This window comes from Hypanus sabinus, chromosome 22 (genome assembly GCF_030144855.1).
Source record: "Hypanus sabinus isolate sHypSab1 chromosome 22, sHypSab1.hap1, whole genome shotgun sequence".
NCBI lineage: Eukaryota > Metazoa > Chordata > Chondrichthyes > Myliobatiformes > Dasyatidae > Hypanus > Hypanus sabinus.
Window position 1 is genome coordinate 58,230,486 of NC_082727.1, and position 17,217 is coordinate 58,247,702.

The window sequence follows — 17,217 nt, forward strand, 5'->3', positions numbered from 1 at the left end:
TGGCATGGCATCTAAAGTTTTGACAAACTTCCATAGATATGTAGTGGAGAGTATATTGACTGGCTGAATCATGAGCTAGTATGGAAACACTAATGACCTTGAATGGAAAATCCTACAAAAAGTAGTTGAGATGGCCCAGCCCATCATGAGTAAAGCCTTCACCACCACTGAATACATCGACATGGAGCATTGTCGCAGGAAAACACCATCCATCGTTGGGGATTCGCACTTGCCAGGCCTTTCTCGCTGCTGCCACCAGGAAGAAGGTACTCAGGACTCACACCACCAGGAAAACCTGGTGGTCCTATTAGTAGGATCAGTTTTTTTTAGGTGCACGAAGGTGGCCATGAAAAACATACAGGTTGTTCTGAAGAGGTCTGAAGGAATTATCACTTGATATCCTGTAAATAATAATCGCTCACAGTTTAAATGGATTTGGGATGGACAAGATGGGCTAAAGAGCCTGTTTCTGTACTGTACTCTATGACTCATTTAAAATTTCTTAGATAGAAGATCTACTTCTTATCATTTGTGTGCAAGATTCCTGTAGTTGTTTTCCATATTGACTACAATTCAAAGCATTTTGCCTGTAAACCACTGTGGGGTATCTTAAAAGAGCTGATGCAAGTTTTCTTTGATGTCTGTATTATCATATTAATATATTCAAATATAATTTCCTTACTATTATACTTAATCAAGTAGATCAGTTATAGCAAGCTCAGATATTCATCTACGTTCAGTAGCTGCAAGGAGGCAAGTAATTTGTCAGAACTTGGGAATCTTGACTGGTTTCTGGTCTTTAGGTCCATAGGTTACTTTTGAGGCAGTAACATTTATACCGCTACTATGGCGTGTTTAATTATGCAGCTGTCAGGGAATATTGACCATTTGTGGGTCATGTGGCAGAACCTAATGTTTCCTTTGTTAATTCATGCTTCTTTCATAGTTTCCTTTTATTTTCTTATGGGATGTGGATCTTGCTGCTGAATTGACTTTTGAAGTAGCTACTGCCCCTGTTCTTCATTGTCGTGGTTTCCATGTTTGGGAGGTGTTGTTAGAGTAACTGACTACACTACAAGCACAAAGTAATAGTAACAATAGAAATGACTGTTTGGTAAAATAAGAACAGATGCTGGACAGAACTCAGCAGGTTGGCAGATGGAGGGAGAAAATGTTTCAGGTCAATGAGCAAGAAGCCCTCAGGACTCACACCACCAGGTTCAGAAACAGGTATAACCTCTCAACCATTAGGGGATAACTTTACTCACCCCATCATTGAAATATCCCTGCAGCCTATGGACTCACTTTCAAGGATTTTTCATCTTATGTTCTTGATATTTATTCCTTGTATATTTTTTTTGTACAGTTTGTTTTTTGCATATGGGTTGTTTATCCATATTGTGTATCGTTTTTCATTAAATTTTATGGTATTTCTTTGTATCTACTGTGAATACTCACAAGAAAATGAATCTCAGGGTTGTATATAGTGATATATATGTACCTTGATAATAAATTTATTCTGATAGGTTTTGTCAGCTATGGACTTCAGAACTTAGCTACTTGGTTATTCACAGTATCATCATTCTTCTGAATGAATATTGTAAGTTTTTACATTCCATTCAGTGCATTTGTTACTTCAGTGCTTCTTCCATGGGCTGATCAACACTGTGGAACATTAGTTCATAGTTAAGGAAAGATGATAGGGGTTTGACAGTTACTTTGGGAAATCTGGTATGAACTTGTACTTGATCTGTATGGGCTTGGTACAGGTTCAGCATTTAGGTTTTTTTTTGGAAAAGAACACCTCTCAGAAAGATGGATAATTTTGAAGGTTTATTGGGAATAAATTTAGATAAGAAAAATACTGTTTGCTAATGCTTTTTACAGTTTTAAGTGTTTTAAAATATTTTAATATATACTTGACACTCAATAAATTTGAACATCGGGGTCACTCACACATCCAGAGCCATTCAAAAGATTAAAGCCCAGACTTTTGACAATTAAAGACCCTTCTGACGATGGGATAGAGGTTTCATTAATAGCAAGACACTTCATTGTCCCCTCTTGACAATGAGGATTCAGTTTTGCCATCCAAGTTATCCCTGCAGCTTACTGGAGGTAGGACACTGAAAGTTAAAAGATTATAAGACATAGATGTGGAATTAGGCCATTTGGCCCATCAAGTCTGCACCACCATTCAATCATGGCTGACCATTCTTTTCCTTCCTCAGCCCCACTCTCCGGCCTTCTTCCTGTACCCTTCAATGCCAATCAAGAACCTACTAAGCTCTGCTTTAAATGAATCCAACACCTTAGCCTCCACAGCTGCCTGTGGTAACAAATTCCTCAAATTTACCACCCTGTGGCTAAAGAAATTTCCTGCATATCTGTTTTAAATGGATACCCCTCTATCCTGAGACTGTGCCCTCTTGACCTAGATTCCCCCACCATAGGAAACACCCTTTCCACATCAACTCTGTCTAGGTCTTTCAAAATTCAAAAGGTTTCAATGAGATCCCCTTCATCCTTCTAAACCCTAGTGAGTACAGGCCCAGAGCTATCAAATGTTCCTCATATGATAGCCCTTTCATTCCTGGAATCATCCTTGTGAACCTCTTCTGAACTGTCTCCAATGCCAGGATATCGTTTCTTAGATGAGGAGCCCATAACTGTTCACAATACTCGAGGAAAAGATTCACCAGTGCCTTATAAAGCCTCAGCATCACATTGCTGCTCTTGTATTCTAGACCTCTTGAAATGAATGCTAATGTTGCACTTACCTTCCTCACCACTGACTCTTCCTGCTAGTTAACCTTTAGTGAGTTGGGCTCAAGGACTCCCATGACCCTTTGCATCTCAGATTTTTGAATTTTCTCCCCATTTTGAAAATAGCACATTTATTTCTGCTACCAAAGTGTATGACCATGTATTTTCCAGCATTGTATTTCATTTGCTCCTCCCTTGCCCATTCTCCTAATCTGTCTAAGTCCTTCTGCAGCCTAGCTGTTTCCTCAACTCTACCTGCCCCTCCACCAATCTTTGTTTCATCCGCAAACTTGGCAACAAAGCCATCTATTCCATCATTTAAGTCTTTGATATGCAGCATACAAAGAAGTCATCCCAACACTAACTCCTACGGAACACCACTAGTCACTGACAGCCAAACAGAGAAGGATTTTTTTATTCCCACTCACTGCCTCCTCCCAATCAGCCAATACCCTAACCATGTCAGTAACTTTACTGTAACACCATGGGCTCTTAACTTGGTAAGCAATTCAAGTGTGGCACCTTGACAAAGGCCTTCTGAAAGTCCAAATATACAACACCCACTGCATCCCCTTTATCTATCCTACTTGTAATCTCCTCAAAGAATTCCAACGGGTTTTTCAGACAAGGTTTTCACTTCATGAAAACATACTGATTTTGACCTGCCTTTCTCTTGTGTCACCAAGTACTCCACCACCTCATCCTTAACAATTGACTCCAACATCTTCCCAACCATTGAGGTCAGGCTAACTGATCTATAATTCCCTTTCTGCTGTTCCTCTTTGCTTAAAGAGTGCAGTGACATTTACTATTCTGCAGTTGTCTGGCAACATGCCCAAGTCCAATGATTTTTGAAAGATTGTTACCAATGCCTTCACAATCTCTACCGCTACTTCTTTCAGAACCCGAGGGTGTAGTTCATCTGGTCTGGGTGACTTATGTGCCCTTGGGTCTTTCGGCTTTCTGAGCACTTTCTCCCTTGTAATAGTAACTGTGCTCACTACTCATCCCTCATGCCCTTCAATAGCTGGCACACTGCTAGTGTCTTCCACAGGGATGTCTGATGCAAAATACTCATTTAGTTTACTGCCATGTCCTTGTCCTCTGTTATTATTTCTCTGGTCTCATTTTCTAGCTATCCACTCTCATCTCTCTTATTTTTTACATACTTATAAAAGCTTTTACTACCAACTCTGATATTGTTTGTTAGCTTGCTTTCATATATTTAATCTTTTCCCTTCTAATAAATTCTTTTAGTTGCTCTCTGTAAGGTTTTAAAAGCTTTCCAATCCTCTGACTTACCATTAATTTTTGTGTTGTTGTATGCCCTCTCTTGCTTTTACATTAGTTTTCATTATCCTTGTCAGCCACAGTTGTACTATTTTGCTATTTGAGTTTTTCTTTGTTTTTGGAATACATCTCTCCTGCCCCTTCCTCAGTTTTCCCAGAAACTCACACCATTGCAGCTCTGCTGTCATCCCTGCCAGCATCTCCTTCCAATTTACTTCAGCCAACTCCTCTCTCACAGCACTGTAATTTCCTTTACTCTACTGAAATACTACTACTAAAGTCAGACTTTACTTTCTCCCTCTCAGATTTCAAGTTGAACTTGATCATATTGTGATCACTATCTCCTAAGGGTTCTTTTACCTTAAGCTCCTTAATCAATCCGATTTGTTACATAACACCCAATCCAGAATAGCTGATCGCCTAATGGGTTCAAGACAAACTGCTCGAAAAAGGTCTCTCGTATGCATTCAACAAACTTATTTTCTTGAGATCCATTTCCAACCTGATTTTCCCAATGACCTGCATGTTGAAATCTCCCATGATTATCATAACATTGCCCTTTTGGCATGCCTTTTCTATTTCCCATTGTAATCTGTGGTCCACATCCCAGCTACTGTTGGGAGGCCTGTATATACAGTAACTGCCATCAGAGTGCTTTTACCTTTGCAAATTCTTAACTCAGCCCATAAGGATTCAACATCCTCCAGTCCTAGGTCACATCATTCTGCTGACTTGATGCCATTTTTTACCAGCAGAGCCAAGCCACCCCCTCTGCCTACCTTCCTATCCCTCCAATGCAATGCGTAACCTTGCACATTCGGCTCCCAACTACAACCATCTTTCAGCCACAATTCAGTGATGGCCACAACATCATACCCTACAACTTGTATAAGTGCAACAAGATCATCCACCTTATTTCTTGTACTCCATGCATTAGGATATAACACTTTGAGTACTGTATTTGCTACCCTTTTTGATTTTGCATCCCTAATGCATTGGTACTCATCCTGCTGGCTGCAATTTTGTCCTTTCATCTGACAGTCTGACTGCATGCTATTTTTGTTTTTTTTATCATCTGTCCTATCCTGAATCTTACACTCTGGTTCCCACACCTCTGTCAAATTAGTTTAAACCGTCCCCAACAGTGCTAATAAACATGCCCTTGAGAATATTGGTACCCCCTCGGGTTCAGGTGCAGCCGTTATTTTTGTACAGGTCGTATCAACCTTAGAAGAGATCCCAATGATCCAAGAACCTGAAGCCCCGCCCCTGCACCAGCTTCTCAGCCACAAATTAATCTGCCAAATCATCCTGTTTCTACTCTCACTGGCATGTGGCACAAGCAGCAATCCTGAGATTAGTACCCTGGAGGGCCTGCTTCTCAGCTTTCTGCCTAGTTCTCTAAATACTCTTTTCAGAACCTCTTTGCATTTCCTTCCTATGTCATTGGAATCAATTTATATCAAGACATCTGGTTGCTCTCCCTGCCTCTCCAAAATGCTGCGGATGTGATCCGAGATGTCCCCAACCCTGGAACCTGGGAGGCATCATACCATTGGGATGTCCTGTTCACGTCCACATAATCTCCTGTATGTTCCCCTGACTATTTAGTCCCTTATCACTTCTGCTCCCCTCTTCTCCCTCTTTCTCTTCTGCACCACTGACCTATGCTCAGTGCCAGCAACCTGGTCTCTTTGGCATTCCCCTGGGAAGTCATCCTGCACAACAGTATCCCAGGGGAATGGCCACAGGGGTGCTCTGTGCTAACTGCTATTCACCTTCCCATTCCTTCTCCTGACAGTCACCCAGCTACTCGCTTCCTGCAACTTAGTGGTGACTACTTCCCTGTAACTCTGATCAATAATCTCCTCACTTTCCCATGCAAGCCGAAGGTCATCGAGCTGTTGCTCTGGATCTCTAACACAGTCTTCAAGGAGCTGTAGCTGGATGCAATTCACACAGATGTAGTTCCCTAGGAGACTCTGGGTCTCCCAGGACTCCCAACATCTAGCATGAAGAACACAATGGCCATTTACCACACTAGGACAGTAGGAGGAAAATAAAGGGACCTTAACAGAAGCTTACCCAGAACCAATGCCTCTTTCTAGCGAAGCATCTTTGAGGAGTCAAAGCCTGACACTCCTACTCTCACCACTGGCCTACTCCCAACAATGGCCACCCCACTTGTTCCTTTTGTGCTTTTAACCTGCGAGGAACTTCATCGCTCTGCTCTGCTCCTGCTGCTGGCATTATCTGTAATGTAGGTGGGTTATTGTCTGTGCTGCACTGAACTGAACCACCTCTCTTCTGGATACTCTGCACTACTGCTGTATTTATTATTTTTCTTGCTGTACGTCATTTCATTAGATTTCACATTGCATTCTTTATAAAGACCGAATCTTTTGTTTCCGTGTAGATGCAAACAGTGCAGATATTGGAAGTGTGAAATGAAAACACAAACTGTTGTTAGGTAGCACTTGTAACGATAGTAGCAAAGTTAATGTTTCAAATCGAAGACCTTCGCCAATTGTGTTGCAGAAGTGCAAGTCTTTAAGTTTTCCTTTGCTGAAAAGCAAGAATTCCGTAGGTTTCTTTTACACTATTGACTCTGAGGAATAACTGATTCACTTTTGCTTGGGTATGAAATTGACCAAAGCATGCCCCACCATCATTCCTAAAACATTTGCATATACTACAAGTTACATTCATAGAATATTCTCTGTAGTGTGTTTGGAAATCATAACACAATTAAGGAAAAGAGCAAAAAAAAACCCCAAACTACTGGAGAAACTTGGCAGAACCATCACTAGGGGTGTCGCCGTTTCAGGTTGAGGCCCCGAATTCTAATGCAGGATCACGATCCAGAATCTTGACAGATACTGCTTAACCTGTATGGTTCCTCCAGCAACTTGCTTTCAGTCTCCAGATTCCAGAATCTGCAGTCTGTTGTGTCTATATTCTAATAGTTTTGGTGTGTTATCACTGGGCTACAGTGAATATATTCAATTAATCTAACTTTAGTTGTTTAATGTACTATGAAGAAAGGTTCAAAACAAATTTATTATCAAAGTACATATATGTCACCATATACTGTACAACCCTGAGATTCATTTTCTTCTGAGCATTCACAGTAAATATAAGAAACACAATAAAATCACTGACATATCACACAAGGAACACAAGGTAAAAGAAACTGATGTGCGAAAGACAGCAAAATCAAGTCAAGTCACTTTTTATTGTCATTTCGACTATAACTGCAAAAGTAAACACAGTAAAAGCGAGACCCATGGTGCTACATGAAACAATACCAAAACTACACTGAATTACGTAAAACAACACAAAAACTACAATAGACTACAGACCTACACAGCACTGCATAAAGTGCATAAAACAGTGCAGGCATTACAATAAATAAAAAAACAGGACAGTAGGCACAGTAGAGGGCAGTAAGTTGGTGTCAGTCCAGACTCTGGGTATTGAGAAGTCTGATGGCTTGGCAGAAGAAACTGTTACACAGTCTGGTCGTGAGAGCCTGAATGCTTCGGAGCCTTTTCCCACACGGCAGGAGGGAGAAGAGTTTGTATGAGGGGTGTGTGGGGTCCTTCATAATGCTGTTTGCTTTGCGGATGCAGCGTGTGGTATAAATGTCTGTAATGGCAGGAAGAGAGACCCTGATGATCTTATCAGCTGACCTCACTATCCACTGCAGGGTCTTGTGATCCAAGATGGTGCAATTTCCGAACCAGGCAGTGATGCAGTTGCTCAGGATGCTCTCAATACAACCTCTGTAGAATGTGGTGAGGATGGGGGTGGGGGGGGGGGGGTGGAAGATGGACTTTCCTCAGCCTTTGCAGAAAGTAGAGACGCTGCTAGGATTTCTTTGCTATGGAGCTGGTGTTGAAGGACCAGGTGAAAATCTCCGTCAGGTGAACACCAAGAATTTGGTGCTCTTAACGATCTCTACTGAGGAGCCGTCGATGTTCAGCGGAGAGTGGTCGGTCCATGCCCTCCTGAAGTCAACAACCATCTCTTGTTGTATAAATCAAACCGAAAGAAAAAAAGCAATAAATATCAATAACATGAGGTGACAAATCCTTGAAAGTGAATGATTTGGTTGTGAACAACACACACAAAATGCTGGAGGAGCTCAGCAGACCAGGCAGCATCTATGGAAAAGAGCACAGTTGATGTTTCAGCTGAGACCCTTCACCAGGCATGGAGAAGAAAAGATGAGGAATCAGAGTAAGAAGGTGGGGGAGGGGAGGAAAAAATACAAGAAGATGGATGAAACCGGGAGGGACTGAGGGATGAAGTAAAGAGCTGGGAAGTTGATTGGTGAAGGAGATACAGGACTAGAGAAGGGGGAAATCTGATAGGAGAGGACAGAAAGCCATGGAAGAAAAAAAAGGGGAGGAGCACCAGAGATGATGGGAAGTTAAGGAGATAAGAGAAGTAAATTGGAAGGGAGGATGTGGAATGGTGAAGGAGGGATGGGGACATTACCAGAAGTTTGAGAAATTGATGTTCATGCCATCAGGTTGGAGGCTACCCAGACTGAATATAAGGAATTGCTTCTCCAACCTGAGTGTGGCCTCATTGTGACAATAGAGGAGGCCATGGATGGACATTTCAGAATGGGAATCAGAAATGGAATTAAAATGGAGATCCAGCTTTTTCTGGCATACGGAGTATAGGTGCTCGGTGAAGCATCTCTCAATCTAAGTAGGGTCTCATCGATATACAGGAGGTCACACTGGGATCATTGGACACAGTATAGGACCCCAACAGACTCACAGGTGAAGTGTTGCCTCACCTGGAAGGACTGTTTAGGGCCTTGAATGGTAGTGAGGGAGGAGGTGCAGTGGCAGGTGTAGCACTTGTTCCGCTTGTGAGAATAAGTGCCTGGAAGGTGATCATTGGGGACGGATGAATGGACAAGGAAGGCACATAAGGAGTGATTCCTGTGGAAAGCAGAAAGTGGAGGGATGGGGGAGAGGGATAGATGTGCTTGGTGCTGGGCCAATCACAAACAATAGAAAATCTGCAGATACTGGAAATCCAAGCAACACACATAAAATGCTGGAAGAACTCAGCAGGTCAGGCAGCATCTATGGAAAAAAGTACAGTCGATGTTTCGGACCAAGATTCTTTGGCAGGACTGGAGAAAAAAAGTTGACGTAGATTTATAAGGTTGGGGGGAGGGAGTGAGAAACACAAGATGATAGGTGACCGGGTGACAGTCAAGCTGATAGACAAGGTGATGTTCAGAGCTCCCCTACCCCCACCTTCAAACACTGACTCCTCGTCTTTTTTTCTCCAGTCCCGATGAAGGGCCTCAGCTCGAAACATCGACTGTACTCTTTTCCATAGATGCTGCCTGGCCTGCTAAGTTCCTTCAGCATTTTTTGTGTGTTGCTTGATGGTGGGATCCCGTTGGAGCTGGTGAAAGATATGGAGAATTATGTGCTGGATGTGGAGGCTGGTGGGGTGGTAGGTGAGGACAAGAGGAACCCTATCATACGTTTGTCCTCCTGCCACCGTACTAGGGATAGGGTTCCTCTTGATCTCATCTGCCACCCCACCAGCCTCCACATCCCAGCATGTAATTCTTTGTAACTTCCACCATCTCCAACGGGATCCCACCACACCCAATTTATGATTTCCGCAGGGATCACTCCCTATGCAACTTCATTGCCATTCATCCCTCCTGGCACTTCTCCTTGCAAGAGGAACAAGTGCTACTCCTGCCCCTGCACCTCCTCCCTCACTACCATTCAGGGTCCTAAACAGTCCTTCCAGGTGAGGTGACAATTTATCCCTGAGTCGTTTAGGGCCATCTATTCTATCCTATACACCTGCTGTGCCTCCTGTATATTGGTGAGACCCGACGTAGATTGTAGACTGCTCTGCCTGTCAGAAAAAGCAGGATTTCCCAGAGACTGCCCGTTGTAATTCCACTTTCCATTTGCATTCCGACACGCCAGACCATAGCTTCCTCTACTGTTGCGATGAGACCATACGTGGGTTGGAGGAACAACATCTTATATTCCGTCTGGGTAGCCTCCAACTTGATGGCATGAACATTGATTTCTTGAACTTCCGGTAATGCCCCCCCCCCCCACCACTTCACCATTCCCCATTTACATTTCCCTCTCTCACCTTATCTCCTTATCTGCCCATCGTCTCCTTTTTCTTCCATGGCCTTCTATCCTTTCCTATCAGACTCGCCCTTCTCCAGCCCTGTATCTCTTTCGCCAATCAACTTCCCAGCTCTTCACTTGAACCCCCCCCCCCCCCCCCCGGCCCCGGTTTCACCTATCACCTTGTGTTTCTTCCTCTCCTCGTCGTCCCCCCCCCCCCCCCTTCAGTGTCTGATTGCTCATTTGCTCATCACTTTTTCTTCAGTCCAAAGGTCATGGTCAATTGCTAGATAGCAACAATGACAAGTATTTCTCTTGTGGTTTGTGTTGTTTCTATTTTGGTGTCCTACTTAAATGCTGAAGTTGGTACATATTGTTCTAATCAGTTAGGAAACTTTTTCATTGAAATGAAATCTGGAATGTTTGTTTATTTTCTAGATGACAAGAAATCCATGGTGGCAAATGTGGAAAAGCAAATGGAAGAAGCTCGGGAACTGGTAAGAAATGTGCTATGTAAAATTCTCAATGTTATTTTATTTTTTTCTTTAGTGATATAACACGGGATAGGCCCTTCCAGCCCAATGAGCCATGTCACTGACAACCCACCTTATGATGGCCATTTACAATGACCAATTAACCTACTAGCGTCTTTGGACTGTGGGAGGAAACCAGAGCACCCGGAGGAAATCCACACGCTCACAGGAAGGATGTACAAACTTCTAACAGAGGGTACCAGAATTGTACTGTATACTCTAATGCCCCAAGCAGAAATAGCATCGTGCTAACCTCTACATACTGTGGCATTTTATGGCCATTTATTCTTCATGCAATATGGTAAAATTTAAACAGGAAAAGTGATAGGTGTAGGTTTTATTAATATAGAACGAGCAACAATTTAAATTACTAAATTTTATGGACAGCTCTATAGTGGTTCAGTTTTAATATTAATTTAAACATGAAAGTCAAATCATTTCAATCCATATGAAGTTAAACTGGTTGAATTTAGTTGGATCCCATCTCTGCAGACATAAAAGTTGTGTTAATTTGTGTGCCTGATATATAATCACTCTCTTGGAAAAGCTTATGATGGAGGTTCTTGCGTGTTTTTGTTCTGACTGCAAGGATAACCTCAGGTATTTAAGCAGGGTGCTGCATTTTGATACAAATTTCAATGGCTGAAATTTCTCCTCTGGCCTGTAGTTTGGGGAAGTAGCTTTACTGTTTCTGAATTGCATGCACCTTCCTTGATCAGATTCAAATTAGACTTCCATAGCAGCAAAAGAAAATTTGTATGGATTGCACTCACATGAATTTCAAACTTTTGATCTGCGACTCTGGGGTTAGGCATTACCACTAATTGCATCCCAAAGTACTTATGGAAAGAATTAATAGCAAGAAACAATAGATGGATTTTAGTGTATAAAGAATGAAAATGGGTATGCTTAAAAAATCGTATATCTTTCCTCCTGCACTCACAGTTTCATGTAGTGTGGAAATGGCCCTTTGGCCCACTGATGCTGCACTATCCGGTTACATTAATCCTTTCTCATTATCAACTCTAGCTCCTCCAGCTTCTATCTGTCTATACACAATCAGAGGAGGATTGTGCATGGATAACACTGGAGATCAGGATTGAATCCAGATCACAGGTGCTGCAAGGAAGCTGCTCCACTGTCTAAACCGCTATGACTCTGCGTGCACTTCTTTTCAAAACGGCAACCAATTTGACTTTAATGAGATCTCATCTTGACTACAGAGATCTCCATTGATAAAAGAATATTTTAAGAACAAAGTAGCATCTCAATAGATTAAAGGGTGAGAATTATGATATCCACCAAAGAGTTCAAATACATAAATAGTGAAGTGAATGGAAATATAGCAAGCTTTTTGTATTTTATAACAAAAGGTAACATTATAAGAACCTCAAGAAAACATCATGGATTAATGTCAAATTTCAAGTTTCAAGGTACATTTATTATCAAAGTATGCATGCAGCACACAACTCTGAGATTAGACTTTTCCAGACAGCCACGAAACAAAGAAAAGCCATAGAAGCCATTCAAAGAAAAACATCAACCCCTCCACATGCAAAAAAAAGTCGTGCTAACGGCAATGAGATCATCAAACCCCAACCCCTCTTTTGCAAAAAAAAATCCCATAAATGGCAACAAGAACATCAAAGCCCAACTCCTGCCCAAGCAAAAAAAAGCAAACAATTGCACAGTCACATTTATGGACCTAGTTTTGGGCACATTATTGTGAGAGCTTCAGTAAAGATTTTAACACAATACATTTTCAAAATGATCCCAGAATTGGACAACTTACCAAGTGAAAGCATTTGAGAAATAACATAAGTTTTCATTTTAATGTTTGTTGGACATTAGATGGTTGATGATTTGCCACCTGTTTCTTGTCCTACTAGATTTCTATTCCCATTAATTTTGATGGGTCTGGTACACCCCTTTACTTGGTGATAATAACAGTAAACATTTGGCTGTATGCTGGGAGGTCAGTGAAATGAGGACTTAGAAGCTTAGAAAACTAGGATGAGGAAAGGACATTTGGCTCTTCTCACCTGTTCTACCATTCAAGGCAATCATGTCCGATCATCTATCTTAATACATGCTCTCACTCTCTCTCCACTCTCCGTAATGCCTTTTGTGTCTATAAGTATCTCTCTCTTCCTTAGTATATACAGCCTTCTGAGGTCAAGGATTCAAAAGTATTTCAGTACAATATGATAATACTGTATGCAAAAAGAAATACTTCTCTTTGTCTTGCTCCATGCCTTCTGATTTTCACCCCTCTTTTATATTCTTTTGCCATTACATTGATCCAGCCTTTTGCGCCTTGTTAGATCTCATTACACATACAAAGTTCTGTATACAGTCGGCCCTCCTTATCCATGAGGGATTGGTTCCGGGACCCCTCGCGGATACCAAAATTCGCGGATGCTCAAGTCCCTTATTCAACCTGTCTCAATGCGCTGGACCTTAGGACCCAGCAGAAACCCAGACCTTATTTAACCTGTCTCAGTGCGGTGGACAATAGGACCCGGCGGCAGAGATCTGAATCCGCAGTGTTTCTGTTCATGAAAATAATCATGATCACGATTGAAAATAAAGTGGAAATAATAAAGCAATCGGAAAGAGGTGAAACTCCATCGGTCATTGGAAAAGCGTTAGGCTACGTCAGTCAACGATTAGAACAATCTTAAAGGATAAAATGAGAAAGGCTCTTCCCCAATGAAAGCTACAATTATTACTGAGCAACGCAGTGGTTTAATTATTGGGTTTTGGGATTTTGGGTTTTCGATCCTCTGCGTCAACCGGGCATGGTGGAGAGTGCACTCGGGAGCGGTCTGTCACTGGATCGAACTCGGGTAATTCCATTCCCGAGCCCGGCGCTGAAACATACATTCTTAAGTGTTTTATATGCATAAAAAGGTAAAATATATACTATATACTAAGACAAACGTTTGACTAAATGACGCTAAATAATACCAGATGTACCTGTTCCGACTTACTTAGTAAGAGAGCTTCCGAATAACACTTTCAAAATGCTGGTGGAACACAGCAGGCCAGGCAGCATCTATAGAGAGAAGCACTGTCGATTTTTTTCGATCCTGATCCACGATAACCGACGCACATCCTCCCGTATACTTTAAATCATCTCTAGATTACTTATAATACCTAATACAATATAAATGCTATGTAAAATAGTTGTTATACTGCATTGTTTAGGGAATAATGGCAAGAAAAAAAGTCTGTACATGCTCGAACAACAAGTGCTGGAAGAGCACTTCCGGGTTTTCGCGATTCGTGGTTGGTTGAATTCACACATGCGGAATTCGCGGATAAATAGAGCCGACTGTATTTCAATCAGTTTATTCATCTGAAGTCTGGAAAATATAGGCCTTTAACAATCAAAACTCTCCTAAGGTAACAGTTATATTATGTCGGAAATCAGTCTTTTATACAATTGCATATTTTATGTTAGATAAATAGATCAAACTACATTCAGTATTCCAGGTATAGTTCCAAGCAGTGGGTTTTGAAATTATTTTTATTCAGTTTTATTTATTTAGATATAGCACAGATAAGTGATTAATAAGTTTCAACTATTATAATCACCTACTTTAATATTTTGAATATAGTCAGGAGATTTACATACTTACAAAGGTAGGACATCTCAACTTTGAATGTGCAGTTTCTGGTTAACTGGACCTTCAGCCCTTATCTAGGACAACTGTGAAGAAACACAAAGACTAATTGGGAAAATAGCTTGGATTCCTTTCAATTATTTGGGATACTGCTGCTTAATTGGGACAGGAGATTGCTGCAGAACAGTTTCTAACTAGCATCAATTGCGTGCACGTTAGAAACATAGAAACATAGAAAATAGGTGCAGGAATAGGCCATTCAGCCCTTCGAGCCTGCACCACCATTCAGTATGATCATGGCTGATCATCCAACTCAAAACCCTGTACCTTCTTTCTCTCCGTACCCCCTGATCCCTTTTAGCACAAGGGCCATATCTAACTTCCTCTTAAATATAGCCAATGAACCAACCTCAACTGTTTCCTGTGGCAGAGAATTCCACAGATTCACCACTCTCTGTGTGAAGAAGTTTTTCCTCATCTCGGTCCTAAAAGGCTTTCCCTTTATCCTTAAACTGTGACCCCTCGTTCTGGACTTCCCCAACATTGGAAACAATCTTCCTGCATCTAGCCTGTCCAATCCCTTTAGAATTTTATACGTTTCAATAAGATCCCCTCTCAATCTTCTAAATTCCAGCGAGTATAAGCCTAGTCAATCCAGTCTTTCTTCACATTAAAAGTTCCTCCCATCCCAGGAATCAATCTGGTGAACCTTCTTTGTACTCCCTCTATGGCAAGAGTGTCTTTCCTCAGATTAGGGGACCAAAACTGCACACAATACTCTAGGTGCGGTCTCACCAAGGCCTTGGACAACTGCAGTAGAACATCCCTGCTCCTGTACTCAAAACCTTTTGCTATGAATGCCAACATACCATTTGCCTTTTTCACCGCCTGCTGTACCTGCATGCCCACCTTCAATGACTGGTGCACAATGACACCCAGGTCTAGTTGCACCTCCCCTTTTCCTAATTGGCTACATATGCTTAGAGCAAACAGTTTTTAAATAACATTAGTTGTGTATGTTTGTGTAACTGATCAGCTGAAAGATGCCGATTCAAAAAGCAGTGATTTTTGATAATTAAATTTTATTTTGGATTATGACACTAATTCATTCAGGAAGGCAATGAAGGCAGTCAATTATCTGCACTAGGTGCTTGCACTAATTTTGTTCATTTACAGTCAATCAAAAAAAACATGGCAGCGTACATTGGATGAATTCCTCCTCCAATATCTACTAAGAACGAATACAGCATTTTGTGTGTGTGGATAGTGGGGGCAGCCACTTACTTGGGCCAAAATGTACTGGTTCTGATGTGTCCCAGTTAACCAGAATCCACTCTATTATATACTAGTGATTTGGATGAGAATCTAAGGAGCATGTTTAATATGTTTGCAAATAACGCCAAAATTGGCGGTATGGTAGAGAGTGAAGAAGATTGTTTAAAGTTAAAACAGGATATTGATCAACTGGGATAGTGAGTTGAGGATTGACAGATGGAATTAATGCTTGCAAGTGTGAAGTGAGGTACTTTGCAAAGTTAAACCAGAATGGAAAGTTATTGAACAGGGAAACTTAGAGGCAGAAGTACATTTCTTGTACAAGTATTATTCCTTGAAAGTGAACCTGGTTAGACGGGATGGTATATGGTATGCTTGCCTTCATCGGGTGTATTAAGGCATCTTGTCACAGTTGTACAAAACTTTGGTTGGAATGCACTTGGAGTATTATATGTATTTCTGGTTGCCATGCTGTTGGAAGGATCAGAATAAGCCGGAGATGAACATTGACAAGGATGTTGCCTGAGTTGAAGGAAGTGTGTGATAAGGAGAGATTGGATAGGATGGGGCTGTTTTCCCTGGACTGAAGAAGACAGAGGGGTGACCTTAGAGAGGGGCATAGATAGGGAGGTCAGGTTTTTTCCCTCAAGGTAGGGATTTTTAAAATGAGAAGGAATGCATTTGAAAATGAGAGGTGAGAAATTTACAGGGACCTGAACATACCCTTCCTTACAGAGGGTGTTGGTCATATGGAAAGAGCTGTTAGAGGAAGTGGCAGAGGTTGGTACAATGTTTAAAAGCAATTGGGCAGGTGCATGGATAGAAAATGTTTAGATAAATATGGGCCAAATAAAGGCAAATAGACTTGCTGAGATATGTATCTTGGTCAGCATAGATGACTTGGGCCATAAGGTCTGTTACCGTGCTTGCATTACTCCAAGAATCTATTGAATGAAAGTTCAAAAAACTTCGAATGTTTATACATAGAAGGGATGGATGATCAGTAAACTGTTACAGCTGACAAAATGCAATACATTTTTTGCTTAAAACCGGTGTTCCAGCAATATTGTTTTCCTTTTATTTTATCTTTAACAGTTGGAACAAATGGACCTTGAGGTGCGTGAGATACCACTCCAGAGCCGTAGCCTGTTCAGCACCCGAATGAAGAGTTACAAGCAGGAACTGGCAAAGCTTGATAAAGACTTTGTAAGTTACTTTCTACAACTTGTAGAGAATAAAATCTGTACAAATATCACAAATATTATCTATAAAATAGATGCAACGGCTTAATATATTTAACAGTTCTCAATTTCATGAGTGTACATAATTGTTGCTGAACTCTTATAGATCTAATTGTTAATCACATCAAAAATCTTGTTTTTACAATAGATATTAATTGTGCAAATATTTTCATGCATTTGCTATTTGCTGCAAAGACCATGTTATGGCTGAGTTAGTAAACAAACTGTTGATGATGTAGTGAGCTACGCAGTGTCACAAGTCACAAGCTATTTTTGTTTCTCTCTACATTGACTATGCTGACCATGACTTTAGAGCGGGGGTTGCTAACCTTTCTTAAGCCGT

At 41.3% G+C, this 17,217-nt stretch overlaps 1 protein-coding gene across 2 annotated transcripts in view; it reads left to right on the plus strand.

Annotated features, from left to right (window-relative positions):
* Nucleotides 1-17,217, plus strand: part of vti1a (vesicle transport through interaction with t-SNAREs 1A) — a 325,999-nt gene that overhangs the window by 16,017 nt on the left and 292,765 nt on the right. For both annotated transcript variants that reach the window (XM_059947840.1, XM_059947839.1), the window contains exons 2-3: nt 10,635-10,693; nt 16,729-16,839. In XM_059947840.1, the coding sequence (XP_059803823.1) occupies nt 10,635-10,693; nt 16,729-16,839 (170 nt within the window). The remainder of the gene's footprint in view (nt 1-10,634; nt 10,694-16,728; nt 16,840-17,217) is intronic.